At 45.2% G+C, this 14,730-nt stretch overlaps 1 protein-coding gene across 1 annotated transcript in view; it reads left to right on the top strand.

The window, feature by feature from the left end:
• PREP (prolyl endopeptidase) overlaps positions 1 to 14,730 on the top strand; it is a 100,351-nt gene that overhangs the window by 21,737 nt on the left and 63,884 nt on the right. Inside the window, exon 7 of the mRNA XM_061990467.1 lies at positions 5,158 to 5,263. Within this exon, the coding sequence (XP_061846451.1) occupies positions 5,158 to 5,263 (106 nt within the window). The remainder of the gene's footprint in view (positions 1 to 5,157; positions 5,264 to 14,730) is intronic.

Here is a 14,730-nt window from a genome sequence, read left to right on the forward strand (position 1 = left end):
AATTATGTATGAATTATTGGTCTCAGATGTGCTGCTAGTAGACAGAATATCTAACTTCACTTTTGCTGTGGATCCTCATAGATGGTTACTGCTATTATAAAAGCAGAACACATAACCTTTTGGGTTGCTGGGACCAGTACTGTTCAATATATTCATTGATGACCTTGCTGAGGGAATAGAGGCACTGTCAGCAAGTTTGCTGATGTCACTGAACTAGGGGCAGTGGCTGCACCCCAGAGACTGTGCTGCCATCCAACCAGCCCTGGACAGGCTGGAGGGGTGGACGAAGAGAAGTCTAATGAAATTCAACCAGGGCAAGGGTGGAGTCTTGCATCTGGGAAAGGATGCAACCAGCACAGGCTGGGGAATGAACTGTTAGAGAGCAGTGTAGGGGAAAAGGGAGCTGGGGGTGCTGGTGGGCAGCAGGATGAACATGAGCCAGCAACATGTCCTCATGGCCAAGGATGCCAATGGCAGCCTGGGGTGGATGAGAAGGGCTGTGGGCAGCAGGTGGAGAGAGGTTCTGCTCCCCCTCTACTCTGCCCTTGTGAAACCACATCTGGAGTATTGTGTCCAGTTTTGGGCCCTTCAGTTCCAGAAGGACAGGGAGCTGCTGGAGAGAGCTCAGTGCAGGGCCACAGAGATGATGGAGTGGACCATCTCCCTTGTGATGAAAGGCTGAGGGAGCTGGGGCTCTGCAGCTTGGAGGAGACTGAGGGGTGACCTCATTCATGTTACAAACCCATCAAGGGTGGGTGTGAGGAGGCTGGAGCCAGGCTGTGCTCAGTGATGGCCAATGACAGGACAAGGGGCAATGGGGACAAGCTGGAACAGAAGAGGTTCCAAAGAAACACAAGGGAAAACTTCTTCCCTGCTGAGGTGAGGGAGCACTGGCAGGGGCTGCCCAGATGGGCTGTGGAGTCTCCTTCTCTGGAGCCATTCCAGCCCAGCTGGATGAGTTCCTGTGTGCCCTGCTCTAGGTGGTGCTGCTCTGGCAGGGGGATTGCACTGGATGAGCTTTCCAGGTCCCTTCCAGCCCTTGAGAATCTGTGATTCAAACAACCATAGCAGTAGGAAGAGCTAGAGGTGGAGATGGCATAAACTGGTGTAGTGCTGCAAATCTTTGCTCATCAAACTGTAACTTTGCAATGTGGAGGTCTAAATCTGCAGGACAATGCTGAACACTTAAACGTGCTGCAGTCATCCCAGTCTTGTCCTGTTTCTGTCAAATTCCTTTGGGTTGTAGAACTCGTCTGTGTAGGAATAGCTGTAGTGATAGAGACAGACAGACCTAATTGGCATCCCACCAGCAATGTGCTTTGGGAAATCATACTTCATATTAAACATAAACTGCTATCAGCTCTGCACTGGTCCAGCTGGGGATGTGGAAGGAAGAACTCACTAGGTCCACTCAGATTTGCTGTCATCAGATGTTTTGAGTTGCCCTTGCAACAGCATCCTCAGAAATCTACAAACAAGTTTTCTTTCCTGGGTAAATGAGCAGTGCTTTGTAACCATGAACTCGTGGCATTAGAGAACAAACTTATGTCGGTTCTGACCATGACTGAGAGGATTTTGTTTGTCACACTCCTGAGTTCAGCCTACTTGTGCATACCACTTTGTGCAATTATTCGACATGTTTTATGAGTCGGTGAGGAGAAGGAAGAAACCTGTTGGTTTAAAAAGAATGAACAGATGTTTAAGCAGCATTTTGCAGTCCCTGGCTTAATTAAAACTGACACCTGCAGTTAATGTCTGTCCAAAACCACTGAAGATGCTTCTTTCAAACAAGAAGTCACCTAATTGTGGTTTCCGTTTCTGGATGTAGAATCACAGATTCTCAAGGGCTGGAAGGGACCTGCAAAGCTCACCTAGTGCTACCCCCCTGCCAGAGCAGCACCACCTAGAGCAGGGCACACAGGGACTCATCCAGCTGGGTTGGAATGTCTCCAGGGAAGGAGACTCCACAGCCCATCTGGGCAGCCCCTGCCAGTGCTCCCTCACCTCAGCAGGGAAGAAGGAGACAGCAAAATGCCTCAGTTGGACAGGCTGCCCTGTTAAAGCCATCTGAGCTGTTTTATATACTGAGGGTTTTTCACCCAGTAGGGATTTTTTGTGTTCTTTTCTGTTTACCCTGTGAGCTTTCAGCTGCATGGACTTATGTTTTTAGTGCTGTGATCAGTTGTTGACAAAATGCCTGTAGGAAATATACCTTGTAAACACTTTTTTGGGGGTTTTTTTTGAGGAGTCTTTGGTTGTTCAGGGCTTTTTGTTAGCTTCCATAGACCTCTTTATTCTACGAAGTGCCCTCCTTGTGTCTTCAGAACTGTTTCTGTTGGAGTGGCACTGTAGTTAGAACCTGATCCTGCTGAAATCTGTTTTGCATGACTAATTCTATAGGGGTTTTTTTGCACAACTAATGTTCTGAGTACTAACCAAAGGAAATCTGAGAAGTAATTACAATGTATGAATACGATTTGGGTTTTTTGAAGATGTGTTCAGAGCCAAATGGAAAGTGTCCAGAACTGATATGCACATTTTATGACTAGAGGTTTGAATTTCCATTAGGCATTGTCTTATAAGAGTATGGACAGGAAACAGCCTTCTGTATCAGCTGTTCATAAATCATCTAGATCTGGTTAATTTTGGAACATGCTCAGAACAGCTGAGTCAGAAGAGAGAAACTTTTAGTTGATGACTTCCTGTTACTTCCTGCTTTTCTTTGATGGACTTGCACTTCCAGAAGCCTTGCTAGCAAGCAAGGTATGTTTGCAAAGAAGGATTCACTGATGACTTCACATACCAGCAGACACCACTTTGCAAGTGTTACCATGTGTGCACATGCACGTGCAAAAAGCAAGCCAAGAGGGTTCATTGGGAAATGCATGATGTGGTTGTATCTTATTCATTTAGCAGCAGCATTAGGTTTTTGTGGGGGTAATTGTAGTGAAAGTGGCAGAAACCAAAGCTCTGTGTCATCTAGTTTGTCACAATAAGCAAAAGTAGCCTTAAAATTACCAGCTTGGATAGTTTCTAAGAATTTTCATACTGCTGTGTGACAGAAAACACACCTTATTACTTCCACCACTTGGTAACTTGAGGGAAGGTCTGCTGTGAGTTAAGTGACAGTCATTCAGGTGGACTAAGCTGCCGGCCTTTTTCTGTCTCTGAGATGGACTTCTGGCAGATACCTGAAGGCAAACAGCTACCCTCTGCCCCTTTGGGTAATTCTTTCTGTTGTATAGCAGTATATAAATAGGTGAGTGGTCACCTTCTGCTTTTAAAAAAGCAACCAACAGAGCAGCTATGCAAAGCAAGCATGTTTGCCACGTGCCAAGTGCCCAAGTGATGGTTTGCACTGTCCTGCCTTTTTGAGCAACTACGTTTGTTTTTTCCCTTCAAGCAGCTGGTATTGTTCTGATTAAACTCTACTGCTCTGTAGGTAGTACTGCCAAAGCACATGTAGAGCTGTGCATGCATTAGCAAAATGAACTTACAGGCCTTAATTCACCAAGAGTGTGAATCTGGAGCCATTTGCTGAACCTGGATTTCAGCCTGCCTGGGATATTCACAGGCTTGAACGCTGGCCCTGCTGGAGTTGCTAGAGAATGGAAGCATGGAGAGGAGAACTCACGTAGAGGAGGCAGCAGTCAGTTTATACAGACCTGGAGGATATACTGAGGGCCTATTTTAAGAAGTTAGTGACAAAGTCATTTCTGTAGCTTCAGTCTAGCTGACAGGTTACACAGTGAACAATTGTGCTTACACAGGCAGCAGAACACAGACAGAGATAAATGCCTCTTTCAGCATTAACAGTTTTAGCAGCACAGTTTTCCCTTTGATTGATGAGCAAGTGCAGTCCTAGTGCCTCTCTGCATCTCTTCAAATACCTGAATACACATCTGTATCTCCAGTTGCACATTTTCATGGAGATGCATGTCACTGGTGCCTCTCCTGACCTTCTTGACATCTGCACAAGAAGGTCTTCACAAGAAGGTTTTTATGGACAGTTCGTTGTGTCTCCACAGAGATGGCTAAGTCAGCAAATAGTCTTGCACAATTTAACACTGGATTTGAATGCTGACATTTGAGTTGGTGACTAGAGAGAAAGTGGACACCTGCATCACCAGACATCACTGCCTCGTAGCTTTTGAGACATTTCTGTTGAACTGCATAAACTTATGTTGCTGTTGGTGTAGGAGGGTTCTTTTTGAGTACTGTAGTTGAGTAATCCATATCTCTCAGCACCTCACCTGTGTATGCAATTGATTGCAGGGCTAAACAGTGCTTTGTGTTCAGCACAATGGACTCAATTAAACTTTTCCCCATGGACTGTGAGATTTTTAATGCAGCTTGTGGTTTTGGTGCTGGGTTTTTTTCTCTTTTTGCTCAGCTGGTTGTGCTTTTAGTCTGTTTTTACTAAGTCCATTCTTAGTTACTGAAATGCCAGGTTGATGCTGTGCATTAGTTGTACTGGGTTTATGTGTCAAGGTTTTGGTACTGGGGGGGCTGCAGAGGTGGCTTCTGTGAGAAGATGCTAGAGCTGCCCCCGTGTTGGACAGAACAAATGCCAACCAGCTCCAAGGTGGACTCACCACTGCCCGAAGCTGAGCCCATCAGCAGTGCTGGTCATAACATATTTAACAAAGGGTAAAAAGCCTTGTACAGCAGCTGTGAGAGAGGTACGAGAGTATGTGAGAGAGACAGTCCTGCAGACACCAAGGTCAGTGAAGAAGGAAGGGAGGAGGTGCTCGGGATGCCGGAGCAGAGGTTCCCCTGCAGCCCATGGTGAGACCCTGTCCCTGCAGCCATGGAGGCCATGGGGCAGCAGAGATCCACCCTGACTCATTGAGACACCTTTATAGCTGGGGTACTTTTGATAGTCATAAATTTTATTTCCACCATGAGTTTCAAAAAGCAATAGGTCCTGGGGTTTGGTTTTCATTCCTGAGACGTCTGCAGGCTGTGCTTTTGTTACGTATGTGAGCAATGAGTGTGGGTGCTCGGTGAGTTCCCGTACCCCGTACACGTCTGCTCACTCTGCTGTCTGTAGCATCGGTTTGTTCTTAGCTAGGGGTTTAAGAACTAAGCTTTCAAGTTGGATTTTTGTTCCCCCAGAGGATGAATTGTCTTTGATCTTGGTGTAACTTTTTGCAGATATCAGACGATGGTCGCTATGTCTTACTGTCAGTCCGTGAAGGGTGTGACCCCGTGAACAGGCTGTGGTACTGCGATCTGCACACACAGTCGCAGGGTATCTCAGGTATGTGTTCTCTTGCTTTGTAAGTGTTGCTTCATTTTAAGACAAAGGCATGAAATACTTTGTGTTTAAATATATAGATTCAAATCACAGAATGGTAGGGTTGGAAGGGACCTTTAGACATCATCCAGTCCAACCCCCTGCAGAAGCAGGGTCACCTATGAGAAAATACACTGCCTCTGCTAGCATTCTGCTGCCTGTTATTTCTCAGAAGAATGGAGTTCTCCACCTAAGCTCTGTAGTTTGTCCAAAACTTCACAAAGAAAAGTGGAGATAATATCAGCAGCCTTGCCACTGTATGTTCCATTTCTTTCTACCCCACTAGTACTTCTCCATGTTTAATTCCTTTTACAAGTTCATGTGTCTCCCTTCAAGTGCCAATCTCCCTTTAATGAAAAAAAGAACAAGTCTCTGGTTTATAGGTAGTATTTTTTTTCTCCATATTGGACTAGGAAATGAACAAAAATCCTCCAATGTTTTAGTAGTAACTAAATGCAACTTTGCATTGTGCTGTGCCTGCATCAGCAAAATGAACTTACAGACCTTAATTCACCAAGAGTGTGAATCTGGAGTCATTTGTTGAACCTGGATTTCAGCCTGCCTGGGATATTCACAGGCTTGAACTCTGGCCCTGCTGGAGTTGCTAGAGAATGGAAGCATGGAGAGGAGAACTCACGTAGAGGAGGCAGCAGTCAGTTTATGCAGACCTGGAGGATATACTGAGGGCCCATTTGAAGAAGCTAGTGACAAACTCATTTCTGTAGCTTCAGTCTAGCTGACAGGTTACACAGTAAACAATTGTGCTTACACAGGCAGCTTCAGACCCTTGTGTCAAGTGAAAGGACACTTGTGTTTCCATGAAAGCATTGATAGTGTGGATCGCTTTGATGATGTGCTGTCCAGCTGGTTTAGAAGTAGTAATTGCTTTTATCACGTTTCCCATTTGAAGAAGGCCTTGAGAAGAAAGTTTGGACAATTCCATGCAACATGGCAATACTACAGTGGGTGTAATCAGAGGTTGAGAGGTGACAGATTTCATGTAAGTGTGGACAACTTTAAGCCTTCCCTGTCATGTAGAGATTATGATATAGTTTTTTATTAGTACATTCATCCCCAGGGGTTTGTTCTAATGCTCTAGTCTGCAGTAGGAAGAGGTTACATGCTTGTGGCATGTTGCAAGTCTGGTGTCAGCTAATTTCCCATAGTTAGGGATTTACTTCTGTTGTAATGTCATAGTGTAGAAAGTTACCTTGCAGTGTCTCACTGCAGTAAATGCTGTACATAGGGAGGGATGTCAGGATTAACGTCACCTGGCTCACTTGTGGGGTTTGTTTCTGGTTTAGTGTATATTAGAGGAACAATGCAATGCTCCTGAAGATGTTTTTACCTGTGTCTTTAGGCATCTGCCTGCTCAGAACTAAGTTTTGGCGTTTTGGACCAAAACCAAAATCCTTTTCCCTCAAACAATCTGGTGGAATTATTTTGCTTAAATTTACAGGATAGAGTGAGGGCAGGGGGGTAGGTCCATCTTGGGGAAGAAAGAAGAAACAGGACTGCAAAACGAAACAGTATTTTTCATGTGTGGAAATGAACAACACTTAGCAAATACCTGCCTGACAGAACTCAGAGATGAGTCAGCTGCTGTGGGAATTACTGAGCGACACAGTGTAGCTCGTAACAGGAGCTTACAGGAGTTCAGATGCTTCTCTCCCCAGCAAATGGAAGGAATGCACAGTCTTCCCTTTTTACTTGTGTGTTTTTATAGCAAGAAAAGTCTTTCTTTTTTTATTTCAAATGAAATGAATTAGTTTCTGCCTGTTTTGAAAAGATTAATGCACCAGGACAGGCTTATCCAATTGAAAAGAACGATGCTGTCGACACTTTCTTACCTGCTTCAATAGTGACCTTCTTCCATATTTGTGCTCTGTAACGTGCCTATCCTGTTTTTACTGGATAGCTAGCGTGACATTTTATTAGCCCTGCTGTACTGAGGGTGGCTGTAGCCTGTGCATTCATTGATTCTCAGGGTGTTTCAGCAGCTGTGGACCAGTAGAAATTAACTTGCCCTGCCTTGGGCAGGAAATGAACTTACAAATGGGAGCAGACTATTTCAACATGTTTAAGGATTTGGCTTGCTTGTTTCTACACTTGAAAGGGGCCCTTTCCCCCTTAGGCTTGCCTCTTTGCTGTGGGATGTGGTTTAGGAAGGTTAGGGAAAATGAAAATGATGGGATTCTTGTTAGGATTTCAGCAGTCTTTCAGCCACTGAAACCATCTAATAGAGCTGCATTTTGTGTTAGGGGATTTCAGTAGCAGAGGTATAACAACTGTGCAGTGTGTCAGGAGGGACAGCACCGTGGGTTCACATCCAGAAGGTTATCCCTCAGTCCAGACTTGAGATGTCTCCACTTATCTTGCCAAACTACAAGTAGGATTTTCTAGCCTTGACCCGTATAACATTTAGGAGTCTAATGCAAAGCAAACACAACACGCGTTTCCCAGCAGCTGAGCATAACTGTTGTTCTTGGTATGTCTGAAAATGCCTCATATTAGCCAAACAGCTGGATACACACCAATCAAGCACTTATATATTAGCAAACTTAGTTGCACACCTTACTAAAAAGACCCCACCTAAAAATAAACCCCAAAGCAAACAAAACCAGCAGTGGTTTTTCTGTAGCCTGCCTTTTACTGCTTCTGTGCCAGGTAATAATGTTGCTTTTCCCTTTTCTTGAGAAATGAGATTGTTTCTTTTTGATTAGATTGTCAGCCTTAACTATTTATTCTTTTGAATGGATGGTTTGGTGCAGGGGAGAGGGGATTTAGCACAAATCTATTGGTGTGCAACAAGAAGCATATGAGAACTCTTTCATCATCCTTGGCTGTGAACTTAAACCAACGTGACATGACTGATTGTTCTTGTTTAAGTTGTTCTTAATACTGACCTTTTTCTTTAGTTTGTATTATTGTGGCAGCTAAGAAGCCCAGTAAAAAAAAATAATATCCTCCTGTGAGCATTACAGAGGTGATTTACGAGTCACTGACTTGGAGCTCTGGGCAGAGCCCCCCTTTCTCTTCCCGAGGGAGCTGAAGCATGAGAACTGGAGTGAGAAAGGAAGGATATAAGGCAGCATGGGGAGCAAAAGTAGCTCTTGTAACAGCCTCTGGGCACACAGAAACTGTGAAAGGCTACTGGGCTGCTGTGACTACTGGAATGCAGAGAGTTGAGAGGGATGGCTTGTTGGAAAGCACAGCCTGGGTCGTTGGGTTGGAAGGGATTGCAACGCCTAGAAGCTAAACACAGGTTTGTCTAGGTTGGTGGTTCAGGGAGTTTGGGGAGAGGGGACAGTGGTAGGGGCTCCTGTGCCTGGTACTGGGCTGCTTGGAGATTGGCAGTTTGTGTGTGGTGGGAGGTGGTATGTGGGAAGAGGAGATAGTGTAGAATGTTTGAGCACCACTAGCTGGGAAAGACGCAATAAAGACTGAGCAAAAGCTGAGGTTCACAGCTTTGTTGTTGTCAGCTGGAACTCGTTTGTGCCAGACTGGCAGAGACAGGTTGCAGAAGGAGTTTAAGAGCAGGGATATCAGCTGTAAGAATTTTAATTTCAGCCTTTGTGTAGAAGATTGTTCTGGTTTTTTCTCAGCACTGAAGAAACCTTGTATGTGGGCTGAGGGTAGGTGGAAAGCAAAGGTGCTGTTTGTCCACTTCTTGTTGAAAACAGGGTTATCTGGAGCTCTGTGGTTTAGTTTTTAAGGCTCTCTTTAAAAAAAAAAAAGACAATGAAAAGTGCTTTGTACAGTAACATCAAAGGGATGAGTGAGGCTGCCCAGCAGAGCCTGAAAACCTCTGTAGTGAAAGTGAGCAAGAGAAAAAGGAGAGTCAGGAGGCAGTAGATATCAGCTAGCAGGTGGTAGGAGGGAGAATCCCCTTTTTGAAAGACATTTCTGTGATCGAAATAACATAAAACCAAAACAATCGATATTGAAACAAAGCTGTTGTATGCTAGCTCACTGGGAAGCAGGGAAAGGAAATCAGTGGAACCTTGGAAAATATGTGGAAGTTTCGGCAAGAACAAGTTTTAAGAAGAAATATTCATATCCCTTAAGTGGCACCAAACAGTTTTGCTTTCAATCATAGAATCACAGAATGGTACGGTTGGAAGGGACCTTTAGAGATCATCCAGTCCAACCCCCCTGCAGAAGCAGGTTCACCTAGATCGGGTCATGTCCAGATGGGTCTTGAAGAGCTCCAAGGAAGTGTTTGGGTTGTTTTTTAATTGGAAGCAAATCATTAGCAGTAAAATGAAATAGGTTGTTATTAATTTGAGAGAGGACACCTTCATGCTGCTGCTGACTGGACACTACCTTTATAAATGATACAGTGAAGTTACTTTTTAGATTCTATATTAGTGCTTCATTTTGTGTGTATCAGAGAAAGTGTGCTGTGAGAGAGAGAAAATTCACCTTTGGTTCCTGCCTTTCTGTTGCTGTGTTCTGCTGCATGAGGACATAGCTTATAACTCTCTCTAAGCAATGCATATTCTCTTGCCACTGAGTGAGCATCCAAATGGGAGTAAAATAGAAGCCTGGAAACTGCCTGAGAAACCTCTGCTCATAAAAGTGCTTGATTTCTTTCTTCTGGGCCTAATCTTTGATATATCTTGACACGTCTGAACTTTTAAACTCAGAGTAATAAATACTGCCTCCTTCCATGGATTTGTTTTTTAAACTGCAAATACATCAGCTTTCCATGATCACTGAGTAGTCACCATCCATCATCTGCAGAACCTCTCAGTACAAACACAGCCAGCTTGCGTTCCTTTCAGGGACACCTTAATATCTGCTCTCCAGTGTTCCCTCACTTGTCAATGTCTGAGGGGAAGTCACATCCCAACAGATAAGAGCAAATGCTCTCAAAGAGAGTCCAAATTGTTTGAAAACCTCTCTTGCCTTTGGAGACCGGAGTGAGACACTTCATTAGATGTTTGTGGCTGTGAAGAAGAGGAAACAAAACCCCTAGGGTTTATTTGCATAGCTGCCTGACCAAGAGCAAGAGCTTGAAAGCAAGCTGAGCATTGCATGATTCAAAAAATCAATTAGATTCGGATGTGGAGGTAGATGTCTGAGTGAAGGGCCATGCCCAGAGGAACACACCACCCTGAAACAGCCTCTTCCCATTTGAAGCTCACTGTGTATTGTGACATTATCCGTCTGTCTTTTATGGAACATAAAAACTGTTGTGGGTTAGTACTGTGACAAACTGTGGAGTAAATGCCCAGGTTTCAAATTCTCCTCTTGTAGATACTACCAGAAATTTGGGAGCCTTTGAGTGCATGTGGATTTTTAGGGCCTGAGGAATCTCTTCAGTAAAAGTCTGATAGATGTGACTTGCTTTAGTGAGGCAGTGTAAGCAATGAAAACATGCTTCTGTGTGGAAAACTCGGGTGCTTTTTATACAGTGACTGCACCTTCAACCACACAACTTTGGACAATTAAGCTGATGGCTAATAAAAGTAGCAGTGGTGCAAATTAAAAGATTAATCTTCATCTGTCTGTCAATAGTTGCAGCCTTTGCAGAGCAACAAATAGGAGAAGCTGGAAGCCACGGTGCAGCAGGAAAAGTGTAATGTGGCTGCCATTATGGAAATGGGGTGGGGTGACTCACACAGTGGGGTGCGTGAATGGCTGTGAACCCTTCATAAGGGATAGGCAAGGAAGGAGAGGCAGTGGGCTAACTCCTGACACCCACCCTTTAGATATTTATAAATGTGAATAAGATCCCCCCTCAGTCTCCTCTTCTCCAGACTAAACAGCCCCAGGTCCCGCAGCCTTTCCTTGTATGAAAGATGCTCCAGTCCCCTGATCATCTTGGTGACCCTGTGCTCTCTTGGGTGACTATGTGATCATTTTGGTGGCCTCTCTCCAGCACTTCCCTGTCCCTGTGGAGCTGAGGAGCCCAGAACTGGACACAGGATCCCAGATGAGGCCTCAGCAGGGCAGAGCAGAGGGGCAGCAGAACCTCCCTTGACCTGCTGCCCACACTCTTCTTGATGCATCCCAGGCTGCCATTGGCTTCTTGCCCACGAGGGCACATTGCTGGCTCATGGTCAGTTTATTATCACCCAGCACTCCCAGGTCTCTCTCTGCAGAGCTGCTCTCCAGCAGGTCACCCCCAGCCTGTGCTGGTGCATGAGGTTGTTCCTTCCCAGCTGCAGGACTCTGCCCTTGTCCTTGTTGAACCTCAGGAGGTTCCTCTTTGCCCAACTCTGCAGCCGGTCGAGATCCCGCTGAAACAAGATCTTACCAGATCTTCAACTGGTAGTTCTGACTGCTAGAGTACATGAAAAAAGACAAAGTGTTTACCTTGTGAAAACTCCTTTCACCACATCAGATAGAACCCCTGCCATTAATGGATCACTAAGCCCTGTCCCTCCAGCCAGCCATTTGAGAGATTATTTGCCACAAATGGATCGTTTGGCCTTTCCACCAAACATGAAACGTGGAGGGAACTATCGAGAACATTTTGTGAAGTGATGCATAGTGATTCTCAGTCACTCTGTCCTTTCTGTCTGAAAGAGGGTTGGTGACAGGCTTTCTGTGATCATTCTTGCTGCTGTGATCAGTTTGTTCAAATTAGCTTTTCCTCCTCCTGGAATTGTCATTGTTCAGCTATGAATCTGCTTCATCACACAGATCTCTCAGCAGACCAATTAGTGTTTTGCTATGTTTGGTGGCCAGTACAAGACCAAGGGCTTCATCTGTGATGCTTACTGATGTAACTTCCCTTCTCATCTTTTATGGCCTCAAAAATTCCATTGACAAACTCTGTACTGTGTGTTACTTTGCTCTTAAATGTTGCAGAAGAAGGGCCAGGTCTGTAGGATTCTGATTTTCTGTTAAGTGTCATGGCTTTATTGTCCATTGAACAAAGGTTATTAACCTCTGCCTGCAGTTCCTGTTGTAAGGCAGATACTTGATGATGAGTAACTGGCTGGTATAAAGGACAAAGGTAACAGCATCCATAGCTGTTCAGCAGTGTGCTGTAGTGGAAGGGCTGGCAGAGGAAAGGATTAGGTTATAGCAGCAGTCACAGTAAGGCGTCAAGATCTTCAACCTTCTGCTTTTCCCATGTATTATGTCTCGTTGTATGCTTGTGTGGATTAAACTGAATCTTCAGTGGCTCTGGTGGTAAGGATAAGGGAACCTGGGTTACAAATACCACTTCTCTACAGGTTTTCTCAGAGGTTTGCTGGTTAAACCTGCAAATCACTATGAAGATGCAGTTCTTCACCTCTCCCCTTCTCTCCTTCCTTTTAAAGAAGAATGAACTAAGTGCCAGTCTTTTGCTTTGTTCTTGGAAGATGTTTGAAGTCATAACTTGCAGATGGGCTGTTCCTCTTGTTACCGAGAGGCTGTTTGCTCGGCGCTTGAGACTGAGGCAAGACGCCTAAGGCACCTGCCTCTAGATGGGGAGGGGGTTTGGTGCCCCTGTTGCTGAAGTGCTTCAGAGGTGAAGCACGTATGATGGGATGTGTGCATGTGCCTCAGGCCGTTTGGTAAGAGTGGGTGTGCTGATCACATGAGTTTTCAGTCACACAGTGGAGAGCTGGCTGTGGTCTGTGCCCTGTTGAGGACCAGCATCCTTGCTCTGACAGAAGATTCAGGCACCACAGCTCCCACCAATCCTTCACTGGGTTATAGATTTTATTATGCTCTTGTGTATAAAGTATAAGGTATTTTCATAGGTCATTTTATACAAAAGCTGTGTTTTCAGCCTTTTATTGTTACTTCTGGGCTATGTTGAGCCCCTATTTCCTGCATCTTGTTTATCTCCTGGGAAGGCTGTCAGTCATCCAGCCATGCAGAACCCTTTCCAGATGCCTGTCATCTCAGGGAAACCAGATAATTTATCTCTGTGTTTCCATAGCTATATACACTGAAGTAAGGCATCTGCTTTTTCAACTGTGCCTATACATTCATCGGTACCTTCACTGACTTTGTCAGGTCACTTGAGAACTGATGCATGTGACATAGTGCTGCAACAAGTTACTTGGGAGGCTTTCAGCTGTCCCATCCAGATTGTGTGTAGGTATGTCTATTATTCTTCCAAGAGTCATAATGTGGGCCCTCCATGATCAAGCACACTTTCCCATACCTGCACTCCATGCTGAACTGCTTTTATGGCTACCTCTGGTCACTGGAACCTCCTCTTCTGATGCTTAGATAATAGCTCTCAGCCCAGCTCATTCAGCTTCTGTAGGTGTACTCTGTTACACAGGTACAGAGAAGGTGCTGAGGCCCTCAGTACACAGCTCACCGTGCTGTTGAATGTCTAACCAGTTACTGCAGAGTCGTGCATCCTAAATTCAGGCCCAGTGGAAGCTGCATGCAGTTGCCTTCCATAATACTCAGTAGTCACACGTGTAAACACAAGACAGACATGAGGAAACTGAAGAGTTACGCTTAATTGGCTTGCAGAGAGTTTGAATTAGAAATGCACGTCTGTGTCTCTGTCTAGACAGACGTGTAAATGCATTCCTGACACATCCAGGAAGACAGAACCCTTGACAGGTTATGCTTTATGCTTCAAATTGTGTTCATTCAAGCAAGCTCTCCTCCTGGTGTAATGTGCTGTCTTTAATAAAAAAAGCTGCTTTGCCCATTCCTTGGGGCGTTTTTGGGTACTGGAGGGAGCAGTTTGATGGGATGAGTTAGAGATTAGGCAGTTGCTGCCATGGAATGAGAGATGCCTCATCTATCCTCTCGGGCTCCCAGACTACCTAACGCCATCCTCTCTTGTTGAGTTCATTGGAATCCTGACTCATCTGGCCCTGTTATTAGGTGATGTGACTGCCTGATCTGTCATGGGGAGAAGGACCCCCATAAAATAGAGACTAGTTTAGAGTTCTTCCAGGTTAGCTGATTTAATCAGCTTTGCTACTCACTGGGGCAGATGCCAACCAAGCACAAAGGTGAGGACGTACTGATGGAAGAGAGGGAAAATGTGAGGGTGCAGTACTGCTATAACCAAGCTTATCATATGGCTCATTGCTAATGAGGCTGAAGGCTCCTCTTCAGCCTTCCTCTTTGCCACTGATGTCTGTGTTCTGGCTGCTTTGTCCGTAGGGCCCAAGCAGTGAGTTGCTTCAAGCAGCAAAAGACAAAGCACAGTTCTTTTTTTTCAATCATATAACTCCTTGATCCAGCTCAGGACTAGGGCAGATGCAAAGCAGAACCTAGGAGGAGTAGAGGCTAGGAGTAATGTGATGAGGGGCAGACTTCTCTTTGGCATGGTTAGGTGTCAGCTCAGCTCTGCAGCCAGGCCAGGGTGTTTGGCAGGGGAGCTGTGTGGGGCTGCCCCTCCTTGTGCAAGGCCTGGGGATAAATGGGCCTCTCGTCCCCCTGCCCCCCATCAGTTTTCAGCCCTGTAAGTGCCCAATGAACTGGCCATGTTGGTCACCAGGTTGTTT

The sequence above is a fragment of the Colius striatus genome, chromosome 2 (genome assembly GCF_028858725.1).
Source record: "Colius striatus isolate bColStr4 chromosome 2, bColStr4.1.hap1, whole genome shotgun sequence".
In the NCBI taxonomy this organism is placed as follows: Eukaryota; Metazoa; Chordata; class Aves; order Coliiformes; family Coliidae; genus Colius; species Colius striatus.